This window comes from Sinohyriopsis cumingii, chromosome 18, assembly GCF_028554795.1.
Source record: "Sinohyriopsis cumingii isolate HCF-2022 chromosome 18, ASM2855479v2, whole genome shotgun sequence".
Lineage (NCBI taxonomy): Eukaryota > Metazoa > Mollusca > Bivalvia > Unionida > Unionidae > Sinohyriopsis > Sinohyriopsis cumingii.
Window position 1 is genome coordinate 100,233,705 of NC_142978.1, and position 25,479 is coordinate 100,259,183.

The following is a 25,479-nucleotide window of genomic DNA, read 5'->3' on the forward strand; positions in this document are numbered from 1 at the left end:
GACTATAACGGTGAGGCATCAGTGCAAAATTCAGTAGTTCTTCGAATTAAATTTCATCTTCGACGACCAACACCGATTTTGTTTATATGAACAATTTCTTAACAGTATATTAAACATTTGTTCAAGAGGATACTTAACCGTTTTTGGTGTTTGTATTCAAGATTAGATTTAGCATTGTATATGCGTGATGGATACCGACTGAGGTGATGAAGTTGCGGAATTTACAGAGGGCGTATTGGACCATTGGTACAGGATGTAAACACTGATGGTGATTTTGTTCTACTTCTTGACGAATGTCTGCGTCAGAGTGGTGTTTACAGACACTGAAATATAAGCTTGTTAAGAGTTGGTCAAATAGAAATTGAACGTTTGGACCAACCTGGTGCGCCATTACCAACTCGAGGCCAACTTGGAATCATCGCAAATGCAAACGCCCAAGAGTTAGCTGCATCACCAGATGCCAAAACACTCTGGGATTGTTTCTACAACGACTAAGTGGAATTCACCGCTGAATTCATCTAGGTCATGTTCACCAGTTTATTTGTTACACCAGCATTGACTCAACTGAGAAAAAAAAATATCTCGACTATTATTCAGCAAGTGTGCATTTGTCCGTGAAACAGTTATTGGGCGACGACGAGTCCGGTCATTTAATACACCAGACACAGGTGAAACCAGGATAATATTAAATGAAAAGGGCAACCAGCAAATTTGGTGATAAACCTCCAGGATGTATAATTGTTAAAAAATTTAAATAATCTTCATCCAGAGATTTTTTTTAATGATTGTATGACAGTTATGATAGTAATAAAGGGTGATAGGTTATAAGTGCGTGTGTGAATTACACCTGGACGTGATGAAACTGGACAAGTCTGCCTGTCGTACAATTGCACTACGCAATTCTATTATAAACAGAAGAACTATTATCGACCCTCAATGGAACCGACGTGCAAAAATAATCGAAGAGGAGCAACAGCTGCGAGATAAAATCACAAAGAAAACCGTGTTGATTGGGAAACACAAACGCGCGTGTTTCGTCGTAGATGCTATTTATGGTCTTGCTGCAGCAACTGTTGGTCTTGGTGTGACTGGAATTGCAACCATAACAACCATCATATGCGCACTAATCGATAATATTGTTGGGGCTATATCAATAGTAACCGGTGTCTCTGGTGGTGCAATAAAATTAATTTCGATACAATTTCATCCACGAATACTGTCTATTCAGAACTCTCTGCAATGCACAATACGATTAGTAAACTGTATTCGGTGGTTATACAGGATACACTAATTAGGGCGGTCGAGTTCGAGATTGTACTGGGGGAAATCGAAAATCACTGGCATAATTAAGGAACCGCGTGATTGTGCATGTACATACAATAAAAGTCGAGAAATTTGCTTTTAAAACAAAGAGTTATATAAATTTCACAAAGGTGGACATACAGTTGAAAACAATTAAGGAAACACAATGCATGCATGGTTCTATTCCTGCAAAAGAAGTCCAAAATATGTATGGATTAGCTCAACTAGATCATATCAGATATGGAATGCTCTCAAATATTACCCTGATGTAAGAAAATCTGAGATCAATCAAATCGATCTACAAATTATAATTAATAGTATTAGAACCATCTAACGAAAAACTCTACTATAAGTCATGATATAGGTAAATTATGATCAATATCCAGGGACATATATATAAATCCTATTTAATATGAGTAAAAATATAGCAGAAGCCTTGGTTCAACTCCTAACACTTGCAGATATTTCAGAGGTATCCGAACACTTTATAATAAAACTCATAGAATATAATCTAACACCACGATATGGAGAAAAAGGCAAACAGATTGCAGAATAGTTTTTAGATCAAGTAAGAAGCATGTCTGCATAACCTGACAGTTTATATTTATTTAATTTATTTATTTATATTTATTTATTTATATTTATTTATACAACATTTTCAATAATTCCACCAGGGCGTTGATGATGAACATGATTGTCTTTGCAAGTACTAATGTTATAGGAAACACATTAATGGAAAAGAAAATTTAATGTACTTTCACTTGTATAAGAGTTTTATATTGTTTTATTTTGTATACATTTTGTGTATTCATTATATCTCCTTCTGTGTAATTTCATGATAATTATGATGTATGTATTTGATTAATATTGAGAAAGAAAGCTTTTGTACCGGTCCACTCTTTGTAAGGGGTGTGAGCAAACATATGGGTAGAATAAATAGAGATCTGAGCAGATATGTAAAACAGAATGACTCGAGCCCCCGTGCAAAAATCAAACATTAATCAATTACATAAACAATGGCGATAATACAATACATTAGGTAGATACACTTCTTTTTGGAATAAATCTTTCACCGAATTTCAAAACCCAAATATATTTATAAAAAATAGCCGATCTGTTTACTGACAGAATTAGTTCATCATACGATCGAGTGAACAATCGTAGTCATTGTTTTGTACAATTGCATAATCTGCTTAGCTCTGGTTCACTCCAATTTCACTGTAGCTTTTCTCTGTCCTTTCGCCTTTTCTTTTCCTTTCTTTCCCTTTTCTCTCCAACCTTCCTACTGTTTCACCTAACTTCGGCACTCAAACTTTGTGTGGGTAGGTAGATATGTAAGCATGTAGATACACATATTCTTGGATACGTCTGTGCGTAGGTATATCTGAGGATACGTCTGAGAATACGTCTGAAGAGCTATTTTCCACTTTAAAATCAAAATTTTCTGTCGGTTATCCTACTGGAGATAGACCATTACTCCCCTCTCGTTATTAGATCTTACTGTCGGTATTGAAACAGATACCAAAGGCTATTTATGTACTTCCTAATCGCTAATTCATTACTTCGCATTAACACACGAGACATAACAGTTCCGTTCTAGTCTCAATTATATAAATGAATGAATGAAATTCATTATATGGTTGAACTACGCTATTTCAGTGAATACACTCATTCAAGTCTTTATCATACGTGAAATCATCTAAGATCAGTGAATACAAACGGATTCTCGAAACTCATATCAACTAAAGTAATACATGAAATCTTAGAATACCCAGTTCCTATACACAAGTCGACAAATTAAAAAACATTCGACAGCCTGAAATAAAGAAGATTATTGTACGAAATCACACACACACACACACACACACACACACACACACACACACACACACACACATATATATATATATATATATATATATATATATATATATATATATATATATATATATATATATATATATATATATATATATATATATATATATATATATATAAACTCAACACAGTACTAGTGATATCAAGATAATTGATCTGTGAATTGAAACACCTAAATTCATGGACATATTATCAAATAATTCAAGAAAAACATTATATTGTTGTCAACGAATCTTATGAAATTGACGCAAATACCTTTTGTGCATTCAAGCGTTTTTCGCTTCTTCCACCACAATTGTATCCGTCGACCTTCCAAACATCCGGTCCCTTGGACAAATGTTTTACGAAAGAATTTCTTCCAAATTCACTCTCGGTGTCCCCTGTACCTTTCCTCTTGCAGCAAGGCTTAGACTAATTAAATTTTTCGATTGGGAGGATATTTGCAGCAGGGAAATTTCGTGTGGGAAACACATCCCTATTTAGTGTAACCAATCAGGATGAAATATATTTACCACCTTTTATAAATAGGTGCCAAAATTGTGGTCAGCTTGCCGTAGGTTTTCGATTAACTGTTTCTGGAATTTCTCAAGTTTGAAAGCTCTGATATGAAATCGAAGTTCAACCGTGTCCCTAATAGTCCATCTCGCGGTTAAGTAAACGAATGCTTAATTAAGAATCTCTACCCCTACCGACCAGAGAGTAGAAATTATTACAGTATAGCGATTTAACAAGCGCCTGTCTCCATAAATCTAACTAATTGATCTCTGGCCCAAAAAATGTGATTTTCGTAGATCGAGAGAAATTTCCCCCCTCACAGCTTTATTGCATAAATCTTTCTTTTCCTTAAGAGGGGAGGTGCTATGTATATGTACGGTTTTGTAACTCCTGGTATATGATTTTTATTTCAATTTTATAATTTGTATTCATGGCTGTAATGTGTACAGAATATATTTCATTTTGCCTACATGACTTAAATCTGTTAAGATCATCATATTGTATATGATCTATAAATAGCTGTTTATGTATGTGTTGACAATTATTAATAATAATATTGAAATGGCGCTTTCGATTTAATTTCTTAGTGGCTGATGGGGTTTTGACGTTTCTAGAATAATTCTGTAACTACCCATCGGTTGGGATAGGTCACATAAATAGGTCAAATTGATGCAAAATGACTAGTGTATTCTGTCACGTGGGGACTATTGAGATATACATTCGCAATATGTGGTGTAAATAAAGCGGGAATTAAGCAATCAATTTCATTCCGATTTTAAAATTCGCACTTCTCATATTCCTGTTGATAGTTTGCAGACCTGTTTTTAGTGAACTTAGATATTATTGCGTTGAAAAATATTTGTTTGGACTGTTCAGTGGAAATGGAAAATGCTCATTATTTATTCTGGAAGTGTTAACAAATTATTCCAACTTACATCATGTTTTATTTTGTCAACGTCACGATTCTTGAAGGACCAGTACATGTCCTGTTTTGAAATTTATAAGGAATTTTTCATTCATTTAGGATTTTTATAGACCTCTACATCGGCTAGTTTGGATTCACTTCATAATAATGTAAGTTTCTCCCACATTTTCTTTCATAAATTTGATAATTAAATTATTTATTAAGTTTTACAAACAAAATTTGCTTTGCTTTTCTTTCCTGTTACCTAATTTGTGACCATAGAGTCGCAACAGGCGGACCAGAGAGAATTATTCTGACTTCAATGGGAGTGATATAATGTTTGGCAGGTAAAGAATAATCCTGACTGGCTAAGCAACACGATGTAGGGTGTGTTCATAGCGGAATACAGGTTTTTAAGAAATTCCTTTCGCGGAATTAATCAAAGTTTTTGAGGCAAGGCGGAAGTTAGCTACGAGAACTAATAGAAAGGCAATTTTCTCGTTGACTTGTCTAAGGGGCGCATGTAAGAAAATGATGGACGCGAAACAGGAGATTCGACTTCATAAAAAGGTGTGAGTCTCGAATAAAGCACAAGGTTAGTCTCAGTTACATGCACTTCATGTTCATTGATGTAAATTTGTATTCGTATATCAATTTTTCCTTGAGTTCAAAAGCTAATTGTGCATGCATTTTGTCTCAAATATTATATGACTCATGTATTATATGAATAAATTCGGATTTAGTTGTGTACGCATTAGTAGAGTGTGCCGATAGGCATAGTGCAGCTGGTAATGTATTGGTACAGCGGGACAGAAATAGTTATTTAATTCTGTCTTATTTCCAATCAGGAAGCGGTAGCCCCTACAAAATACATAAATTCACATTAATAGGGCTGTGAGTGTGTATTAGGTTGTGAAAGATATATGGCGAAGAAATACGGCAACGCCCACCTATCGCCAACAGGGATTTGGAAAAGTCCGGAAGCACCAGGTGATGCGGACATGTTGGTAATTTGAGTTCGATCTGTTTACTCGCATACATGATGAAATTTGTTCTATCAGTATAACATAACAGCTAATTGAATTTCCTATAATTTTGGTAACTCTGTTTCTAAGTGAAAGGGAATCCTACAAATGTCATGTTCTATTTCATTTTGTTTATGTAATTGATTAAATTGTTATATTTTACATCGTGTTGTAATACTCATTATCTCTGCTCAGATCTCTGTTATTCAATCCTTTCATTTCATAATTTATTTTATTCTTTACTCGATCTGGGAAATAACACGTTGGTCGATCGTCTCCTGGATAACGATAACCAAACACCTATGAGGAGTGGGAGATCTCACACATCAGCATCACAACATCTTGACCATAGTTTTGCAAGTAAATGCAAGGATTACCAAAGGATATCATAGTTTGGTAAGTAAATGCCTTTTTTTTAATAAAAAAAAATTATTAATAAACTTTATAGTAAACATCCACTGCAAAAAGTAAGTTTGGTATCAGAAGACACATATTATATTTTTATTCTTTTGTATACAACTATGGAATCTCTCTCTCTCTCTCTCTCTCTCTCAACTATTGCCTAAAAAAAACCAGGTTACATTTACTGCGGATACTGACCACAAAAATAATGTTAACGTTTAGTGTTTGCACAGGTAGCTCGTTTGCAAATAACGTTTATAACATATCGCAGTTCGATAGTTGGATGCTCTTTCTCTCTCTCGTTAACAGTTTTTTAAATACTAAATGGGCGGAGATAACTTAGACGTGCTATGCCGCACTTTATATCGCATAGCTGGCTTTTGTTTGTATATATGTGTTGCAGCACATACAGGGAATCAACCCTGAAAACAAGTAAACGTAAACTCCCAGTCGAAGTTTAATTACAAGATATCATTTGTTTGTATATAATAAGAGATCATATACCTGGAAATTCAAACAGAATACTCTATCAACACATATTTGGGGAAGGAACTGAAGCTCTTAGAACTCAGGTTAACAACTTAATTAGGCAACGAAGGTTGGTAATAAATGACGAGAATCATATTACACTTCAAACCAAAGGATCAGAATTCAACATGTACTCAAGAGCTTTTCTTGCAAAGATAAAGGATGTTTAGAGGACGCCTGAGCGTCCTGTTATTAGATCGGCTTTTGACATTTGGGTATTTTGGGTTTTGACATATGGGTATTTTGGGTTGTGACACACGGCAATTTTGAAATTTGACATATGGGTATTTTGGGATTTGACATATGGGTATTTTGGGATTTGACATATGGTCATTTTGGGATTTGACATATGGGCATTTTGGGATTTGACATATGGGTATTTGACATATGGGCATTTTGGGATTTGACATATGGGCATTTTGGGATTTGACATATGGGCAATTTGGGATTTGACATATGAGCATTTTGGGATTTGAAATATGGGTATTTGGGGATTTGACATATGGGCATTTTGGGATTTGACATAATGGGCATTTTGGGATTTGACATATGGGTATTTTGGGATTTGACATATGGGTATTTGGAGATTTGACATATGGGTATTTTGGGATTTGACATGACATATGGGCATATTGGGATTTGACGTATGGGTATTTTTGGGACTTTTTAGTTCCTGCAGTAAAAGAGTAACTCTTTGTTGGACTGTCTTTCTTACCGTGATAAAGAAAGTTTAACCATAATAACAGAATGGTGTACCCTGCGGGTTCCATGAAAAAGATTGGCGTGTCCGACAATGTTGGATTTCTTTTTGCACTTTTGTGTAAGGCAAAATTATTTAACATAAGAGTAAGTTGTACCGACTTCTAATGAAGTTAAACCAGCAGTGTCTAGGAAAATAATATATTTTTATTGATGATATCATGGTACTTTTTGCCTCCTGTGCATTCGTGGTAGTGAAGAGCGGAGGGGGCGGAATTGACGAAAGCATCAATTTTAAAGTCGAACGCATCCCCTAAAAAACAGTTGTCAGTAATTTGCATCAGTTAGATTGATCTTATTTGCTGCATGGACATCCTTCTTGGATTTTATACTTCATCGCCTTCATAAATACGTCACAGCACCTTTTAGGGTCATTACAACAGATGTTTAATACATTTTCGTGATTTTATTTTGAATTAGCTTTTCTCCATCTGATAAAAAACGTCCAACATCTTCATATTAACAATGTTGAAGTGCAAGAATACAGATAATCGAGTTTAAAGGTCAAGCTTAGATATGCGTGATTCCCTGTTTAAAAGTAGAGTATGGTTACGCGCAATGTGATCACGTGACACCTCAATGTCTCGTCAGGGGCGCAAGTAGTAAGTAGACTTCGATATGCAATTTACCTCTGTCGTCGATGGGATGAAATCGTGTCAATGCACATTAATGTATTCTGCAGTTTTAATCTGCAGCTACTAGAGCAGTTTATAAAGCAAGTCTCATTTTTTTTTTTTTGTAATTGGAACTGCGGAATGTGGCATAAAATCTGTCTGTCTGTCTGTCTCTCTCTCTCTCTCTTACTGTAGTTTGAAATATCCAGTGATCAAAACTGTTTTGGCAACGTACGTCAGACACTATTCATTGGCTACAGAGGCGGCGTTAGGAGTACGCGGGGTCTAGGGCCGACCATGACCGCACGGGGCCAGAGTATCGGTATCTCGATTGGTATGCTACTGCAAACACTGATTAGGTCTAGACTAGATCAGCTTTCGCGATTTGGCGGAGAATATAGCTTGACAAACTCATAAGGACGACCTAAGGCCTGAAGCGCGGGGCCCCCCTCAAGAGCTGGGCCTGGGGCGGTCGCCCCACTTGCCACCCCCAAACGCCGTTCATGATCGGTTATACTTGTATGGTCATTCAATTTCATGTGTTCAGTCACATCTATCACTTACGTTAACACCCATTAGGGACTAAAGATGGTTATAATGACCTTCATTTTCTGCTAAGCTGGCTATGCCAAGGTCTTGAATTATGTATTATACAGACGAAGCAGGCGAGATATCGTCCGATTATAATTGTGAATGAATAGATAAATCATTTTGTTTAACTGACTGCATGTTTCGTTCAGGATTTCAGTCGCGTCCCCTTTGGTCAAGTAACAGTTTTCCTCTTGCTGGATTGCTTTTATTTTAAGCGGGTAATGTGAGTATTTCTTCCCCCCTGAAATAAAATAGCATTTTCTGTTTTTCTCACCTTAATGAAGAAAGGTATATATTAATAATAATAATAATAATACAACCGTGAACCGGACGCGTACAGTGTAAATAAAATGGTGTGCCCGACAAAACTGGACTGTCTTTAGCACTTTTGATGTGGCCCCACTAAGGGGGCAGGGGCCAGTTTTTATGAAAAAATTTAATGTCGCAATCAGCGACCTAGTATAAAAAATCATAAAAAAATAAAATACACAAGTGAGGTCAAAAGGTACATATTTTCTGATACCTATAGTAAAACAAAGCACACGAATATTATCCACTTGACCAAAGAAGTCAATGGAAGTTTTTATGCACCCCAACCCCAAATACAAAGACAGAAAGATACACCAAGACATGCAAAGACACACAAAAATAGACATGGACACGAGAAGACAAACACTCACAAAGGCATATAAAGATACACAAAGTGGTACAAAGACAATAAACATGACAAGCAGACACTGCTATCATTCCATTTAAATTGCTTTTTAATGTCTGTATGCTTATGTTTCTCGTGCTGTTCTTTGCGTGCCTTTGTTCACCTTTGCATACATACATACAAACGTACGAGGTATGCTAGTCAGATTTGTTTTCAAGTATAACAACAAAATTAATTTTTGTTTGCGTCATTATGTATGTTTAAAACATTTTAAAGCTTGGCTTCAAACACGTTTCTAAAGGCATCGTATTTCCTACATCATTAATTATAAATAGCTGTGGACATGAATCTGTTTCATCAATTTAATTCTCTTTTCACTTCTTTTCTTTTATCAGTATATTTTTAGTAGAAGCATTTTCAGTAGATGCATGTACACGTTAACGTTTTATTTTAAGCAACTCTTTGAAGTTGATATTTTGTTCATAACTGATACACTCATTGTAGTTATTTGCATCTCATTCATGTACCGGCGATACAATACAATTGCGCTGCCTTATGAGTTATGATAGTTGTATAGTCGATATCGTATTTCGCACCTAAGTCTGCTTGTCGGGGTTTCGGTGAGCACATGCTGTTCTTTCTGCGGCCGCGTGTTAGCCATGTAATCATGCAATAGTATGTGTTATTTTGACGACTGCTGTCTGTTGTACTAGCATGCAGCAGATATTTATTATGAGTGGTATTAGTATGGCGTAGTAAAGGTCATTGAGCGCACGAACAGAGAACCAAACTAATGCCGGGTCAGTTCTTATGGCAGCATTTTTCGATATATGCACTGGAGTGTGCATGTGGTAGTCTGATTCCGTGCTTCATATGCTTCCTGAGTTTCATTCCGCTATACGTATAGCAGAATACAACACAGGGAGATTACGAGCAGCAGAAAGGGTGAACAGCCTCTAATTGACTTATCTGTCAAATCGCAAAAAAAACTTCCTCTGAAAATCGCAAAAACTCTAATTGACTCACTCTCGAATCGCAAAAATAAGCCTTCCTGAAAATCGCAACCAAAAAAATAAAAATCTCAAAAACCGATCGCGGCGGTGATGGGGTGCCGATAAAACACCCTAGTTGCTGCTACTATCCAAAAAATTTATCAAGACCGACTCGGTATCTCGACCGCGGATCATGTAAGTTTATTGTTATAAATCCATGCGGGGATAACTGAGCCTGACTAAATAAATTTCTCAACTTAATTATGTCCATATCTCCGCTGCACCAAGTCTGATGAATTCTTCGTAGAGTATGTGTATCAACACCATTAAATACAGCTAAAATATTGCAGTTATCTCTGATCACTTTTGGTATTTGTGTATATCGCTGAGTAACATAAATTACATCTGTGTTTGTATGTCTACCGCGTGAAAATATTCTAGCAGGATTTGATTGCTTATCCAGCATTACATCGTCGTATACAACTAAATTATTGATAAATCCATCAATATCATCTACATATGGCGCTTCATTAATATCAGCTTAAATTCAATAACATCATCACCATTTTCATCCAACAACTTCGCATTTTCATTAAAGTCTTTAAGTACATCGTAACATCGCTGATCATCTACAGACGGAGCTACTAGATACAACTTGTCATATTTGATCCATCTCATTTTCATATTAAGTAAAAGTTGCGTTTTACCACTTCCAGATGGACCTAATACGATCATTCGGAGATAATTTGGTAGCTCTGGATGATGCCTGACCGGCTCCTGCTTTCGTGTCACTGAGAAATCAATTACATCTATGTTGTAGAAATATAATAAATAATATTGCTTTATATTATGTAAAACGCAGGACGCGTACTCCCACAAGTGGACTAACAACTATTACAAGAAAAAATAACTGATCAGCAGTTACAGGCAAGTGTGAACAATGTGGTACAAAGAAATTTAAATTTATTTCTAATCCAAACAATATATAAAAAAAGAGGAGGTGATGTTGCCGCTCAGTTAGCAAAACTACCAGGAACTCCATGGGCGAAATATCCAGGAGACAAACATCTTCCAGGATATAATTAATGTTGTCCTGGTACTCAACTTGATATCAGGCTTGATAACCAAGATCAGCCAAAACCTGGTGAGTTCCAGTAAACGCTACTGATAAAGCGTGTCACGCTCATGATGTAGCTTAAAAAAGTAAAAACCTACAAGATAGACATATTGCAGATATAAAATTAATTCATGCATTAAATTCCATTTTAAAAAAATCATTCAAAGAATCATTAGCTAATGGTTGGTGAAATCTTAGATGAAAAGTAAGCTTATATTGGGAGCTGGTAATTAATCAACCGAATATTATTATAATGGAGTCGATGTATTATAGCCCAAGAGGATACTGGAGGGGTAGAGCGGCGATTAGTGAACTCGCTGAAGCAGCAGGTGTCGAACGTTCTACTGCTGAAAAATGGTTAGCACGACAGGCAATATGGCAAATTTATTTACCACCGCCTAAAACAATTCAGTACGCACATTTTGATGTTAGCGTCCCTAATGAAGTTCATCAGGCTGATATTTTATTTCTACCACACGATACTATCAAAATTGGAAGACGTCGATTAATGTACAAATATGCGTTAACTGCCGTTGATGTTGCAAGTAGATAATAAGAAGCAGAGCCGCTATTAACTAAACAGCAACTGAAGTAGCTTCTGCGTTTGAACGAATTTATCGACGTGGTGGTCCACGATGGCCACAGCTGCTACAAGTTGATCCTGGCAAAGAATTTCAGGGCGCAATATCATCGTTGATGAAGCAACATAACGTCAAAATACGACGAGGACATACTGCAATTCATCGCGATCAGGCAATTGTTGAACGATTTAATCGAGCACTTGCTGAGCGGTTATTGGGATATCAATATGCGAAGGAAATAATTCAGGATACGTAATCTCGCGAATGGGTTGCAAGATTACCAAGTGTGATAGCTGCATTAAATAATGAAATTACTCGAACAACTGCCATGAAACCTATTAGCGCAATCACAACATAATATATACCAAAACAATGATGTGATTTTTCAAAACAACCAGTATTAGGAAATGTGACTGTAAAATATTTTTATGAACCCGGTGAACTTGAAGGTGGTAAAAAAAAGAGCAAATGATCCTATCTGGAGTATTACGACACATAAAATTTCCAGCGTGGTATGATCTGCGGGTAGACCTGCACTCCACAGATTAGATTCAACTGCTCCTCAACGTGGGTTTACACGTGAACAATTACAAGTAATTCCTGAAGACACACTATTACCATCGCATCACATTTTCACGTGTATGACCAAGACTACTATCTTTTCTATCCACGGTAAATTGTCTTGGATCATTATTTGAATATCGCCACAACATTATACAATTACAGCTCGCACAATGATTATTATGCTGTTGTTTTAGCCCTATGACAAATTCAACATCTAGATCAAATTTGCTTTTCTGTTGTTGGTCACTTTGTTTATAACCAGCTAATTTTTTTCTTACGATATCACTGTCATCGAGGACATCATTGATGGTTTCTGTAGTGTCTATGATATTTCTCCGCAGCTGAGATATTCTTCTGACTCGAGACACTGCGAGATAAACTAAGTTTGACCATTCGACACTATCATCGACAATCCAAACTCGCGTATCAGAGATGGTTAACCCCTGAGATGAAAGAATTGTCATTGCGTATCCCAGTGTCCATGTAGTCTTATCCGAGCTCAGCGCATCCTCAACAACACTGACATTAAATGCGACAACATCATTTAATACGAGAATCTGTTTCTCAGTCTGTCCTGGTATATCAAGGTCGATATTTTGTAGTGTATCAGCTGGTCTATAACACCATGGTACACGTAGATCTGAAATTTTTCTTTATGCAACTGAAATAACCGCTGTTGAAGTGTATCACGAACTATCTTTCTACTTGCCACTATTAAATCATTTGGTCTCCACACTTGCAGAAAGTCGTTCAAATACGTTTCTGAAATTATTTCACATTGAATTTTATTCGGTTGTAGTCTGATTAATTTCTTAAACTCACTTAATTCTACATCAAGAGATCTATGATCATCAGTTATCTCCTCGTAATAATCTACAAAATTCATTAGCCACCTGTGCGGAGATAACCCAACAAACGGCGGTGGTTGACCATAATCTCCGCACATTATCATAGCTGTATTTTTGTAATAATAGCCAATCGAGAAATATTTTTAATGTATCTAGCGACACTGTACATATCTCATCCCAAATGATGATCTTTGGAATATATTTCTCTCCCATTCGATCAGGAGTCCATATGTCACCCTTGTATCGAAAAAAGCTATGATAAGTATATGATTGCACTCCTCGTTGTTTCATGTCTCTTGCGAGTCTGTGTGCAGGTGTTAAAACAACCATATCATCTGAATTCTTTCGAAATAATTCAATCACTCGAGATGTTTTACCAGAACTCCTGGTCCGTTTAGATAGACCGTCTTGTGTCTGGACACTGGATCATACACAGATGCCACAGACGATAATTCTGATATCTGATTCTTATTGCAATAAATGTCTTTAATCACAACATCTGCGGATTCAGAATAATTATATAACATTTCTTGTTTTATTCTCCATTCACCCCACGATGCATCATGAACTGTAAATTGAGTCACTAATTCTGTATATTGTTTTCGATATAGAATGAATCCGTTGCAACTCTGAATGCAGTGGTAGGAAATCTATTTATCATCGATATTAAAGTTATAGAAACATAAGCAAGCATTGAGGATCTTAAATGAGTAAACTGAGGTGACTCGCCATCAATATAACCAACAATTGTACCTAATGGTGTTCCGTTATACAAGTAGGCGTTTTTTCGACTTACAAATATATCTCTCGTTGTTGCATCAACAATTATAAAATCATATTCAACACCATCCATGATTAATCGTGCATGATGTCGTTTATGATCATATGCCCAGCCTTGAGTAAATTTACCGATTATTCTTCTACCGAGATCCTTTGCGGTTTTATCATCATCAGGTGGTGGTAACTAAACTTCGGTCTGAGGACGGTATGATATAATTGCTTCACCTACAATCAACGATATCAACATTGCTACATCGAGCATATATCGTAATAAAACAATTGGTGCCCAAAGTTTTTCTGAAAAGTGTCTACCAAACCAAACATAACAGATCGGATGAAGACCTTTAGCAAACTCGAATGATACAATGCGAGCGAATCCGGTCAGAGTAAAATCAGGTAGGGGTCCATTTATCGATATTCTTGTTATCTCGTGTGTGGGGTGTCCAAATCTTTTAATATATCCAAAACACTCTCCGTAACCAAGAAAACTTCCAGGATAACACGTGATCATATCAACCGAGATAACGTCGTTGCGGTCATATTCGGTATTCCACAATCCACCGTGTCCGTATCCACAGCAGCTATGCTGTACGTCTTCAAGAAATTAAAATCGCTTTGGCTTCCACGAATTTTTCTCTCTTGCAAATTGAGCTGCAACAGATGGAACTGTAAAACAATTATTCAACAATTGTTCAGTATTCTCTGTTGAAGATTTCTGTGCAAGATTTTTCAGTTCTTCGTGGAGAGATTCTTTACGATATATTTCGTCGTTAGGTCGTACAAATTTATCATATTTTTTTATCATCGGAACTCTTAAATAGCCATAATGATACAGAATCGTTTTTGCTTATTTCGTGAATAAAATCAGACATATTTCCCCTCCCAGAGTTCTCTGGGGGGGGGGGTAAAATCTTACGGTTCTCTCTCGTTGAAATATTGTTACTGCGTTAGTCCAGGCGTGTGCATTATGATCAATAATTTCAATTGGAGCTCCCTTCGACTTATTCTTTGATTCGCATAAAATCTCTTTGGAAATCGTTGTTATAATTATTGGGAATTTTAATTTGCTTCCTAACTCGGCGACATCATTTATTGTAGCTCCTGTATCCTTGACCGATTCGGGCCATTTGTTTATTTTTTCACGTCGTAGATCCGTTAACCCATTTCCACGCATCGCGTTTGTAAAATGTTCGATTACTCTTTCGGCTACACAATTCAGCTTTGAAAATCTCCTTGGCGCAAGATCATTAATGTTAGGGTTATCATTTAGCTGATAAATTCCATAAATAACCGCGGTCGTAGGATACGCTCGAGCGTAATATGGTCTCTCAATTCCAGTCAGCATTCCTGCCTTGGAATTTTTACTTTGCACAACGGTTTTTCCATTATGAAAAACAGGATCACGTTTGTCACGGATAATCCATTCAGCGGAATCTGTTTCCGCTAGCACAGTAAACTTTATTCTGAAAAATATCTTTGATCGTTGAGATAATCAAGAATATTTTCCTCTCGCTCATCATTCATTGTAGCAACAATGACTTCGTCGACACCTTTGTCGATGACTTTGTCATTGCGTATAATTTTGTATGTCGACCACACGTGAGATGCCCCATCATCACGAAATTCTTTTTTAGCATTCCGAAAATTATTAATCAGATTATTGGTCGGTTCAACCAGAGCTCGCCTCCGAAAGTCAGGGGTTGTTCTGTCAAGATCGAGTCTGGATTCAGGAAACGAAGTTTTCCAGGGCTCGATTGTGGATAATTTCTCAAATTCTTCCCTATTATATTTTAGACAAGTATTTAAATAAAAAATATTATCTATACAATGAGTCAAATAAGAAATCAATGTAAGTGGTTGATGATAGGGTCTTCAACTCTTTGTAACAAATCTTGCGTAAATGAATTCTGCGGAAAGCATTTGCAAAGCTTGCGTCGAGGAAGTCTTGGTCCAAAACAGTGTTTGCGGTGTGGTGTTGGAGTTAGAAGGAAAACACAGCTGTGTGTGCAATGTGGTGGTAAAAGATATAGAGAAATAAAGCGGTATTTGATAAACAAAATAACAACTCTGACTCTGTCAAGGACTCTGCTCTTCATAAAGTTATAAAAAACCCTGAAGATTATATAGCTAGATTTGTAAAGACAAATTATAATTTAGACAAATAATATTATATATAAAATGGAGGAAAAAGAATTTGTCCGACAACCTATCATCAAGAATAATGTCGCATCTCGTGAAGGTGTAATCAGAAACTGTCAGCTGAAAAATCCAGTTGGCACTGTTGATAATACCGGTTATTTTAGATTCAACACTGAAGGAAAGAGGTATTACAATCACAGGTTTGTGTACGAGACTTTTCACGGGGTGATCAAAGACGGTCTTGTGATCGATCATACTGACGGATAAATCTCAATAACTCCCTGGATAACCTTCAAGCTATTACACAGCGCGAGAATTCTGCACGTGGTGATACTGGAAAATGCAGAACAGTTACAAGGAAGGCAGTTAAAGCTGAAAATTTTGAGACCGGCGAAGAAATAATATTTCAGTCAGTTTATGCAGCTGGCAAGTATTTCGATATTAACACGCGCGCGGTGCAATACGTTGCAGATAAAATACAAAAATCTACGTTTTCGCAGAAGAATGATAAAAGGATTTCATTTTACTATGTTCCATTAGTGTTCGATACCGACAACATCCTTGATAAAAATCTACAGAGATAACTCCGCCAGACTAAGTTTTCTCCGGTAGATTAATTAAGCAGTTATTTCGTTTGTTACTGATTATTGTTTTAGTCATTGTAGCAGTCGCGATCGTACAATTTAAATATCTACGTTATAATTGATAGAAACAATTTTCTTCAGTAATCTAGAGGTTGCGTTTACACAACTGTATTATATCACATGGTTGATAAATTGTTGTTGTTCTTGTTGTTCTAGGGCTTAACGCCATTTTTCAGCACAAGATAGGCTATACATGGCGGCCAGTATAACTGGTTGTTGAAGAACCCTGGAAAACCCAGGGAAGAACCACCGACCCACGAGAAGCTACTGGCAGGCTTTCCCACGTACCCACGCTAGCCGAGCCTTGGACTCGAACCCACGCAGACAGAGGTGAGATGGCAGTGATCCGGAACGGTGAGCGCTGTAAACCACTCGGCCACTTGGAGCCCCCGGTTGATAAATATAATTTAAAGATATATTATATGCTATATAATGAACTATGAAAATATCAATGATATTATTTCTGCTATTAAAACATTAAAAAAGACGGCATGAATATATCTGATGAACTAAATCCTGAAAAAAATTATTTCTGACTTTGAAATATTAAAAGAACGTAAATATGAAGGTTGATACACACTAACATCAGAATACAAATTTGTAAAGCGAATTCAAGGGGCTATGTTCAATCGTTGGCTACAGTAAAAGAAAATGAAGTCAGGGAATTCGTCCCTCTCTCTCTCGCAATAGAAAAAATTTGATCAGAACTGTCTCGTGAATTTGAGGCAGAAAAGACAATACTCGCATAAAACAATTAAGAAAAATTATATCAGAAACTGTCAGTAGTAATGAAAATGAAGTTAGAATCATTCGTGGAAATGAAAGTGAAGGTATGTCAGAATTTAGTCTTTCTCCCACTGATTTTAGTTGATTTGTCAGTAAAAAAAAATATATCCACCCAATGATTTTATCAAGGACAAGGACGGGGATAATTTTTTTAAAACTGTTTATAATGTGCCTGATCTCTATAACGCGTCAGTGGTATTTTTCAGGAATGTACTATTCCCTTGATTTTATTAAGGGGAGACAACACTCTACGATTAAAATACCTGGAAAAACGTAGATTTTTAAGATTAAAAATCAGTAAGATTTTACATATAGATTCAGACTCAGAACTTCTCCACGAAGGTCAAGCAAATCATTGCTCTGGTCAGTTAGTTTGAAATTGAGTCTGATAATAGCGGATTATGACATAATAGATAGACCGGATTAATCGCTTCTTGCATAATCAAATATATGTGTGGAACCTGCCGGTCGAAAGTATAAAAAATATATCCTTGTTGTGCCTGATTTGATATTTCTGTGTTTATCTCATAGCTGCCATCAATTACGTCACATACAAGATTGACCGCGATCGCTGAGGTTATATTTACAATTTCCGGCGAGATATGACGGCCTTGTCTGTGTTGTCCATTGTTGTATCGGAGAATGTTATCCTGCTGCGGTGTTATCTTTCTCCGTTCAGCGAGTATTTTAGGGAAATATTCATCAATGATGTCGTTGACGGATTTTTTTAAAACTCGGATGGGGTTATATATCCAGGATATTTAAATGTCAGAAGATCTGTTTCTGTTATTTTATGTTCATCGAGAAAAGATCCTCTAAGTTCACTTGATGCTTCAATAACTAAATTCATAATTCTGTTGTGATAATATTCAATATAATCAGTGATCTGATTCAGAGTTTCTATTTGTGTGATGATTTCATCTTTCGTAGACGTCACATTGAAAAGATACTCGCTGAAACGCTGATGTAATTTTTCTTGTGGTTGTTTATGGTCACGGTTCATATGGTCGAAAGCTGGCTCAACGCGTTCCTCGTAAAGGTAACCTCCCGATTCTTCTATATCGCTGCGTGAAACCCAAAAGCGTTTACCATCCCGTCCAATCCTAAATGCGTCTCGTTTATTCCATCTTCGGGTTTTTACGTTCCAAGTTGGATGTTCACATATATATAAAACTCGGAGTAATTCCATGGTACGAGTGTTTATCCGATGTAAACTCAGCCCGTGTTCGTTCGGGTGGTACGGCGGTGGGTGGAGGAACAACTTCAGGCCATCCTAACACTGATCTAATCGTTGACTGATAGATATCAACTGCGTAATCCGGAGAATTTATTTCAATTGCGGAGAACAGCGTTGGTTCGTGTACTGTTATGACCATCTTGGATTCTTTCCCGGTAATAGATTTTATTCTGCGCTGAAATTCATCAATGATTTGTTCAATTTGATAACTTCCTGTGGGTATTCCAACAACTACCGAGTCGGGTGTATCATCTGGTTTATTTTTATTTGCAAATACCAACGAATTATTCGATTGTACACCACCGAATGATCTTTACCTGACATTTGGCCAACTGTAGTATAATCACGACTGCACATGGGATTTCGTTTACTGGAATCGCAGTTGGAAAATTAATACTGAATTCAGGGTTGGTTGAGCTTACTGATATCATCGTTGTTTTCAGCGGACTTGTATTTGCGACTATCTGCTGAAGAAGTTCTGTCCTTATTTAAATTTCCATTTTCCAAATGGCGGTTTTCTAAATCAATTAATTTTCATTGTATGTCTTAACTATTATATCAAATTCAGAATCTGATATCGTCGTATCGTCAAGGCCTGATGATATCAGCGACGATAATTTAGAATACGCTGTTGTTGCCATGTATAATCGCACAGCATAATCATGCAATTTTATACTCATGCACGTGGATATTTTTCTCGCGATAATATTGAAAACACAGCGATGGTTATTGATGATGAAACACATATTGTCACAGCTGCAGCTGCTGTCACTGGTGTTAGCGCTGATAATACTACACCGGTGCCAGCAACAAGTGTAGATACCGAGTGTACAATGACATCGATGGCTACTACACGTCTTCGATATTTTTTACTTTCTTTGTATATTTGTCAACGATGGTTTTCAACGTTATTTGCCAATCACGTACTTGATCATATCTAAATTTTTGAACGTCGATTGAAATGCTCATTATATTTTACGCAGTAACCAATTGAGGAGTTTCAGCAACAAATTCCAGACACCACCAGTAAGATATTGCGGTTAATTTCTTATGAGCTACTTCCGGTATAACTGTATCTTCGTCTCCGCTATTTAACACAATAGACAGAACTCCAGAAAACTTATCGGTTGAATGACGCCAGGGATATGTAATGTATATGCTAAATTTTGTAGCGCTGAACACAGACAATCTGTACACACCAGTGATTTGCGCTGTGTGTTTGATAGTATTATTTTGCTGTGACCATGTCGAGAATCGCGATGACGCTGTGTATGCGTTACTGGTGATCTGTTGGTGAGGAATTTTAATAAGATTAATTTTTTTAACGATATCAGGAATTCCACTTATGACACCTGTTTGTATTTTCTTAATTGTGTCAATGCTCGCCTTGATATCAGAGAGTTTCACGTCAGCAGTCAACGGATTACCAAAGAATTCCTCTGCGGTTTCATTAGTTTTTCTAAAATTTCTACGAAGATTTGTAAGCGTGGATAATTTACCATCAACGGCGCTGTAGTTAAACGTCTACATATTTTTTGTTGCGGTATCTTCGTCGGATGTTGGATCTCTTACCACGACTATTTTATTTCCGTTCATGCTGAGTTCGCCTGTCATTGTGTCGCCGGTATTCTTCAAACGATTCGCAACGCTTCTTGCAATTTCATTTCTGATGGTTCTAAACGATATATTTGAGTCTCTGATTCTACCGCCGTCAGTAAACACAGGGATGTTATCCGTGGTAGCACCGAGAACTCTACGAACTATATCATTCCATTTGATATTGCTCGTTTTCAAAACGCCGTATTTTTATCCTGCAAAACAACAACCTCATCTCGGTTTATCGCAGATTGGTTCATGTTATCAGCGAGTTCGTCTTTAGTCGCGTAATTTGACAAATCTATTTCGTCGAACTTTTTTCACTCGCATTAGCATCACCGCTGCATCTTCCGTAAATATCTACCATTATTTTCTTCGTTCTTGATCTAAATCAATGATTTTTCAAAACTGTTGACTTGTATAATTATATACGACTTTGTGAGGTGGTAACGATGGCGTCTTTGATACAGCGTCAAGTACAGCAATAGCTTCACGGCCGCATATTTGTGGATCGGTTAGTGTTTGTGTTGGTAGCGTTGAGCACCAAACCGGGATTTTGTGTGGGGCGACATAGTTGATAAATTCCTGCGGTGGAGCTTACATATATGAGTCAAAATAAATAATTCTACGAGGATCAATCACGTATACTACCCAGTGTGTTCCAGGTCCCGTGCTGTTATCGACGTTAATAATACCTGTTTGAGTGTTGTTTGGTCGCTGTGGTAATTGATCGCGCATAAAAAGACCTCTAAAGTTTTTTATTTTTAGTTGCTTAGCAGCATCAAGTAAATCAAAATTCGACAGCGTTGAAATCAACGAAGAGTTTATGGAAGTCTCAGACCCTTTCCCCGAGGATAAGTTCTTGGAAGTCTTAAGCCCTGTACCGTTGCTTTTTTTAATGCCATTCCAGCAGCGGTTCCAACAGCACCTAACGCGGCCGCTTTTTCAACAGCTGGAGCAGCAGCTGCTATCAGCGCTGGTATTACTGCGAGAAGTGGAAATATACCGCCGGTCTTAGCAGTGTCTTTAATGGCACCAGCGGAAAGTTCAAGTCGTATTCCAGTTCGGGATAGCTTGGCTTTATTAAAATGTTTAAGTTGACGTTTTGTCAAGGACAGTTTGTTTTCACCGTCTGTGATCTGACTGTGCTTTAGCGTTATTGTGGTTCCTAGTTTTTTTTTACTGATGCAGATTCTAGCTTTTTAATCTGACCAGGAGTCAGACTGACATTAACGTGATGGTATGATGACATTTATAAAATACTCGTATTTTTAAATCACATATTTTCTACTGATGCATCAATGACTCTCATTCGACCACCAACATCTTCAAACAACATTGCTTTGTCGCTAAGTATGACCGCGATTGCTCTAGCACCACCAGGAAGAGCCGACGAACCAGCTAATGCTGCTGGTATTCTAGCTACACGAGCTCGGAAGTGTATATCAACGACAGATTGTCTGAATAAATCCAAATGTACCAGCGAAAAGTAATAGATCGGATACAGTGTTGTGAAATCGCGCTGAGATATTTGCAAACCAGTGTCTACGTTTTGAACACGTACCATATACGACATTAATCGATGATATGCACGTGCAACATGATTGTGTTCAAAATTCAGCAGTATTTCTTCAGAAGGTTCTTGATGTCTGTTTATCCTCAAAACAACTTCAGAGACTCCAAATGAGTCAAATACCATTGGATTTCCTTGTTGTCTGCCTACTCTGGTATTTGCTTGAAGCGCAACAAATATATGTCGTGGTGCTGACACCCCCTGCTGTGATGCTACTGCCACATGAACAAACCTGTGGCGTTAACGGGGACACTTTCTGTGGTCATTGTAAACCATGATAACATTGATTTACCACCTGTGTTCATGAAAGAAAGTAATCGCTATTCTTCAGCAAGCGATGGGGTCATTACTTGTATCCACAGTGTCAGTTTTATTAGTGTTACTTTACCATCATCCACTCCAGCAGGATGCCATATTGCATCATCGTTAGTGGGTTTTCTAACAACTGCTACTGTATGTTTAGCGTCAAATATAACCTTTCTAACATCTTTGCAAAATCACAAAAATATGAGACATTGGAATCGCGCATGAAAACTCTTCATTGTCGTTTAACATTCCTCGGCGTGCAGCAAAACCCAAGTTGAATTCTGAAAAAACATTTATAACCACAGGCTCTACATCTGCATCATCGGCGGCAGCAGTGTGCTTTTTTGGTGGTCTTATAGTATATTAATTACCATTAGGGAAGTCAGTTGTGTCTTTTGCAAACATCATTGATGGACCAGCCAATCTCGTACAGTCGTCGGAGTATATTACAAGACCAAGTATCGTCTTGGCAACATCGACATTTTCAAGGCATGATTCAATATCTTTTCCATCAATCGAGTATATAGCTCTACTAAATAACGCCAATATGCCATTGTTAACAAAACCAACATGACCGCTAGCTCCGTATGCTGTATTATCTGCTTTTGTGAGTCTACCTTCAACTTCGATAAATGCCTCAGAGGGTAGGAAATATCTACTTGTATCCTGAACATGTAATTCAATTCTTCCACGTGCGTATGGTGTGCGCGCGTCATAAGAATAATACTGATAACCACGCAAAGACTCAACTTTGGGAATTGGTGCATCTACGTCAAATGCTGTGTCGGATAAGCACTTCAACATTTTTATTATAGTTGTTATCGTCTAACACGAAGACCACTTCCTGCTATCAGATTTGCAGTTATATTTTTTTATATTTCTTTAGCGGAAGGTACACCAGCCAACTCTGCTAGTTTTTTTTATTTGCAGCCTTATTTATTATTTTACTGACATTCGCGGGCATAACTTGCTTGGTAATTTCACTGGTTGTTGTTGAACCACGTGCGGCGAACCTCCTGTAAACAGGTAATCGCGAGTTTACTACTCTGACCATCTTGGGTCTGCGGTGAGAGTCATGTATGATCATCTTATTTGTTATTTATTCGTTTAATCGCTGTAGTAGCCGTCCGAGATTTCATCAATAAGTTCTCGATACACATTAATATCCATGATAACGCCTTTAAATAATCGTCGACAAATATCAGCTGCTATTTCCAGAGAATTATTACCGGCTCGTTTTCCTCCGATGAGAACTTCTAGTCGTTGAACGTCATCGATGATATTGTTAGGACAAGTAACAAGACCACTTCCTGTAACACCGGTGTCAGGTGCATCGCAAAATTGTCCTGGAGATTGTGGTCGAAAAGGTCGTTGTTTTAGTTCTCGTCTCCTTTCTTCTACTTGCTGTTTAAATTTAACGTAATCCGGATCTTGTAATTTAATCGACAAATTTTTAGTAGCAAAATATACCACAGGAATCCAATTACCAGGTGCTACTGGTTTATCACTTTTTAAGAAATCTCGACGTGTTTCATATCCATTTGCAGCAATATCGATTAAATCATCCGGATTTTTAAATTGATTAAGAGCTTCATCGGTAAATATAACTGTAGGTCGGTTACCTTCTATGTCCGACTATTGTTTTTTTTATTTTTATTTGTTGCTGCGGTGGAGGAGGTTGATACGGTGGTGGTGAAGAAGAAGGTACAGAAGGTCGTTGTTTATTAAGCTCTTTATCAAGTCTTCTTATTTCTTCAATAAGTGCATCGTATTTAGCATCATCACGTCTGACTTGTTTTTTGTTGTAATATACACGATATATCCATTTAATAAAATTGTCATCATTTACGGTTTCATGACCTGGGTTTAATATTTTAGATTTATCATACACGCCAAGTAGTATTTTTCCAAGCAATTCACGTTCTTTAGTATTTCTAATATCTTCAACAATCCCCTCCTTAATTTTTTTAATCAATTCAATATTTTCTTGTTTTACTTTGGATTTAGGAGCAAGTTCTTGTTCTACGCCGGCGATGCGAATATTCTCAGGTGTTTCTTCACCTGCATGAGGCTGAGCTGCAGCTATTTCAGTTGGAAGTTCTCGTAAAATCTTGTTTTCTTAGTCCTCGCTGCTATTTTTTCAGTTTGTTCGGCGGTTTGTTTTATTGACGGAAGAAGACCTTCAGCAGCCGTTGCAACTCTTTCAGTAACCGTTGTAACGGGTCTAAATAATTGTTCTGCACCTTCTGAGAATTCAACTTGGGATTCTTGTCTCGCTTGTACCTTTTCCTTAACATCATATCTCAGTGGAATATATTTATTAATTGCTTCTAGTCGTTCTCGAGCTAATCTAGTTGTGTAAGATTCCTGCGCTGGGGGCATTATTTGATATAATTTTATTTAATTATAGTATCAGCGAGGGCGCTGTCTCGGCACCCCATCACCGCCGCGATCCTTTTTTTTTTGCAATTTTTCAGGAAGGCTTATTTTTGCGATTCGAGAGTGAGTCAATTAGAATTTTTTCAATTTTCAGAGGAAGGCTTATTTTGCGATTTGACAGATAAGTCCATTAGAGGCTGTTCACCCTCTTTGCTGTTTTACGAAGCAGAAAACCAGACTATGCATGCGGCGGATTTTCAGTTTTTAATACTTTTCTGTAATTATATACTTTTCATATTCATTTGTTGAGAAAATAAATATGCTAGAAGAAATTACATGTAAACCATATAAATGTGGCAGATTTATTTTTGTTATGAATGTTTTTCAAAAGCTGACCAGTCAGAAAGCTTCCCACTTTCTTATGAGGGAATTTTCACTGTAGCATTTGTAAGTTCGCTCTTGCTGTTAGACGGATCGGATTTAGTCGCTGTAAGTGCACAATGTGTGTTCGATTACTAGCTGGCATAACATTCTGTATGCAGTATATTTTCAGTTTGTCAGACAAAAGTAAATTCCTTCGATGTTACCACTAAGTTTATTTTCATAATTGTCATGGTAAATAGGTCAGAGCTAGTGAACGCACACATCACGTGCTGTTCTTTCTGAGGCCGCGTGTTAGTCATGTAATCATGCAACAGTATTTATTATTCTGACGACTGCTGTCTGTTGTCCTAGCATGTAGTTGATGTTTATTATGAGCGATCTACACTTTCCTTGGTTTTCA

General features: G+C 37.1%; 1 protein-coding gene across 1 annotated transcript in view; it reads left to right on the forward strand.

Annotated features, from left to right (window-relative positions):
* The first annotated feature begins 4,246 nt into the window (after nucleotides 1-4,246).
* Nucleotides 4,247-25,479, forward strand: part of LOC149777587 (uncharacterized) — a 47,065-nt gene continuing 25,832 nt past the window's right edge. Inside the window, exon 1 of the mRNA XM_089942217.1 lies at nucleotides 4,247-6,000. Coding sequence (XP_089798343.1) covers nucleotides 5,969-6,000 — 32 coding nt within the window. The 5' untranslated portion in view covers nucleotides 4,247-5,968. The remainder of the gene's footprint in view (nucleotides 6,001-25,479) is intronic.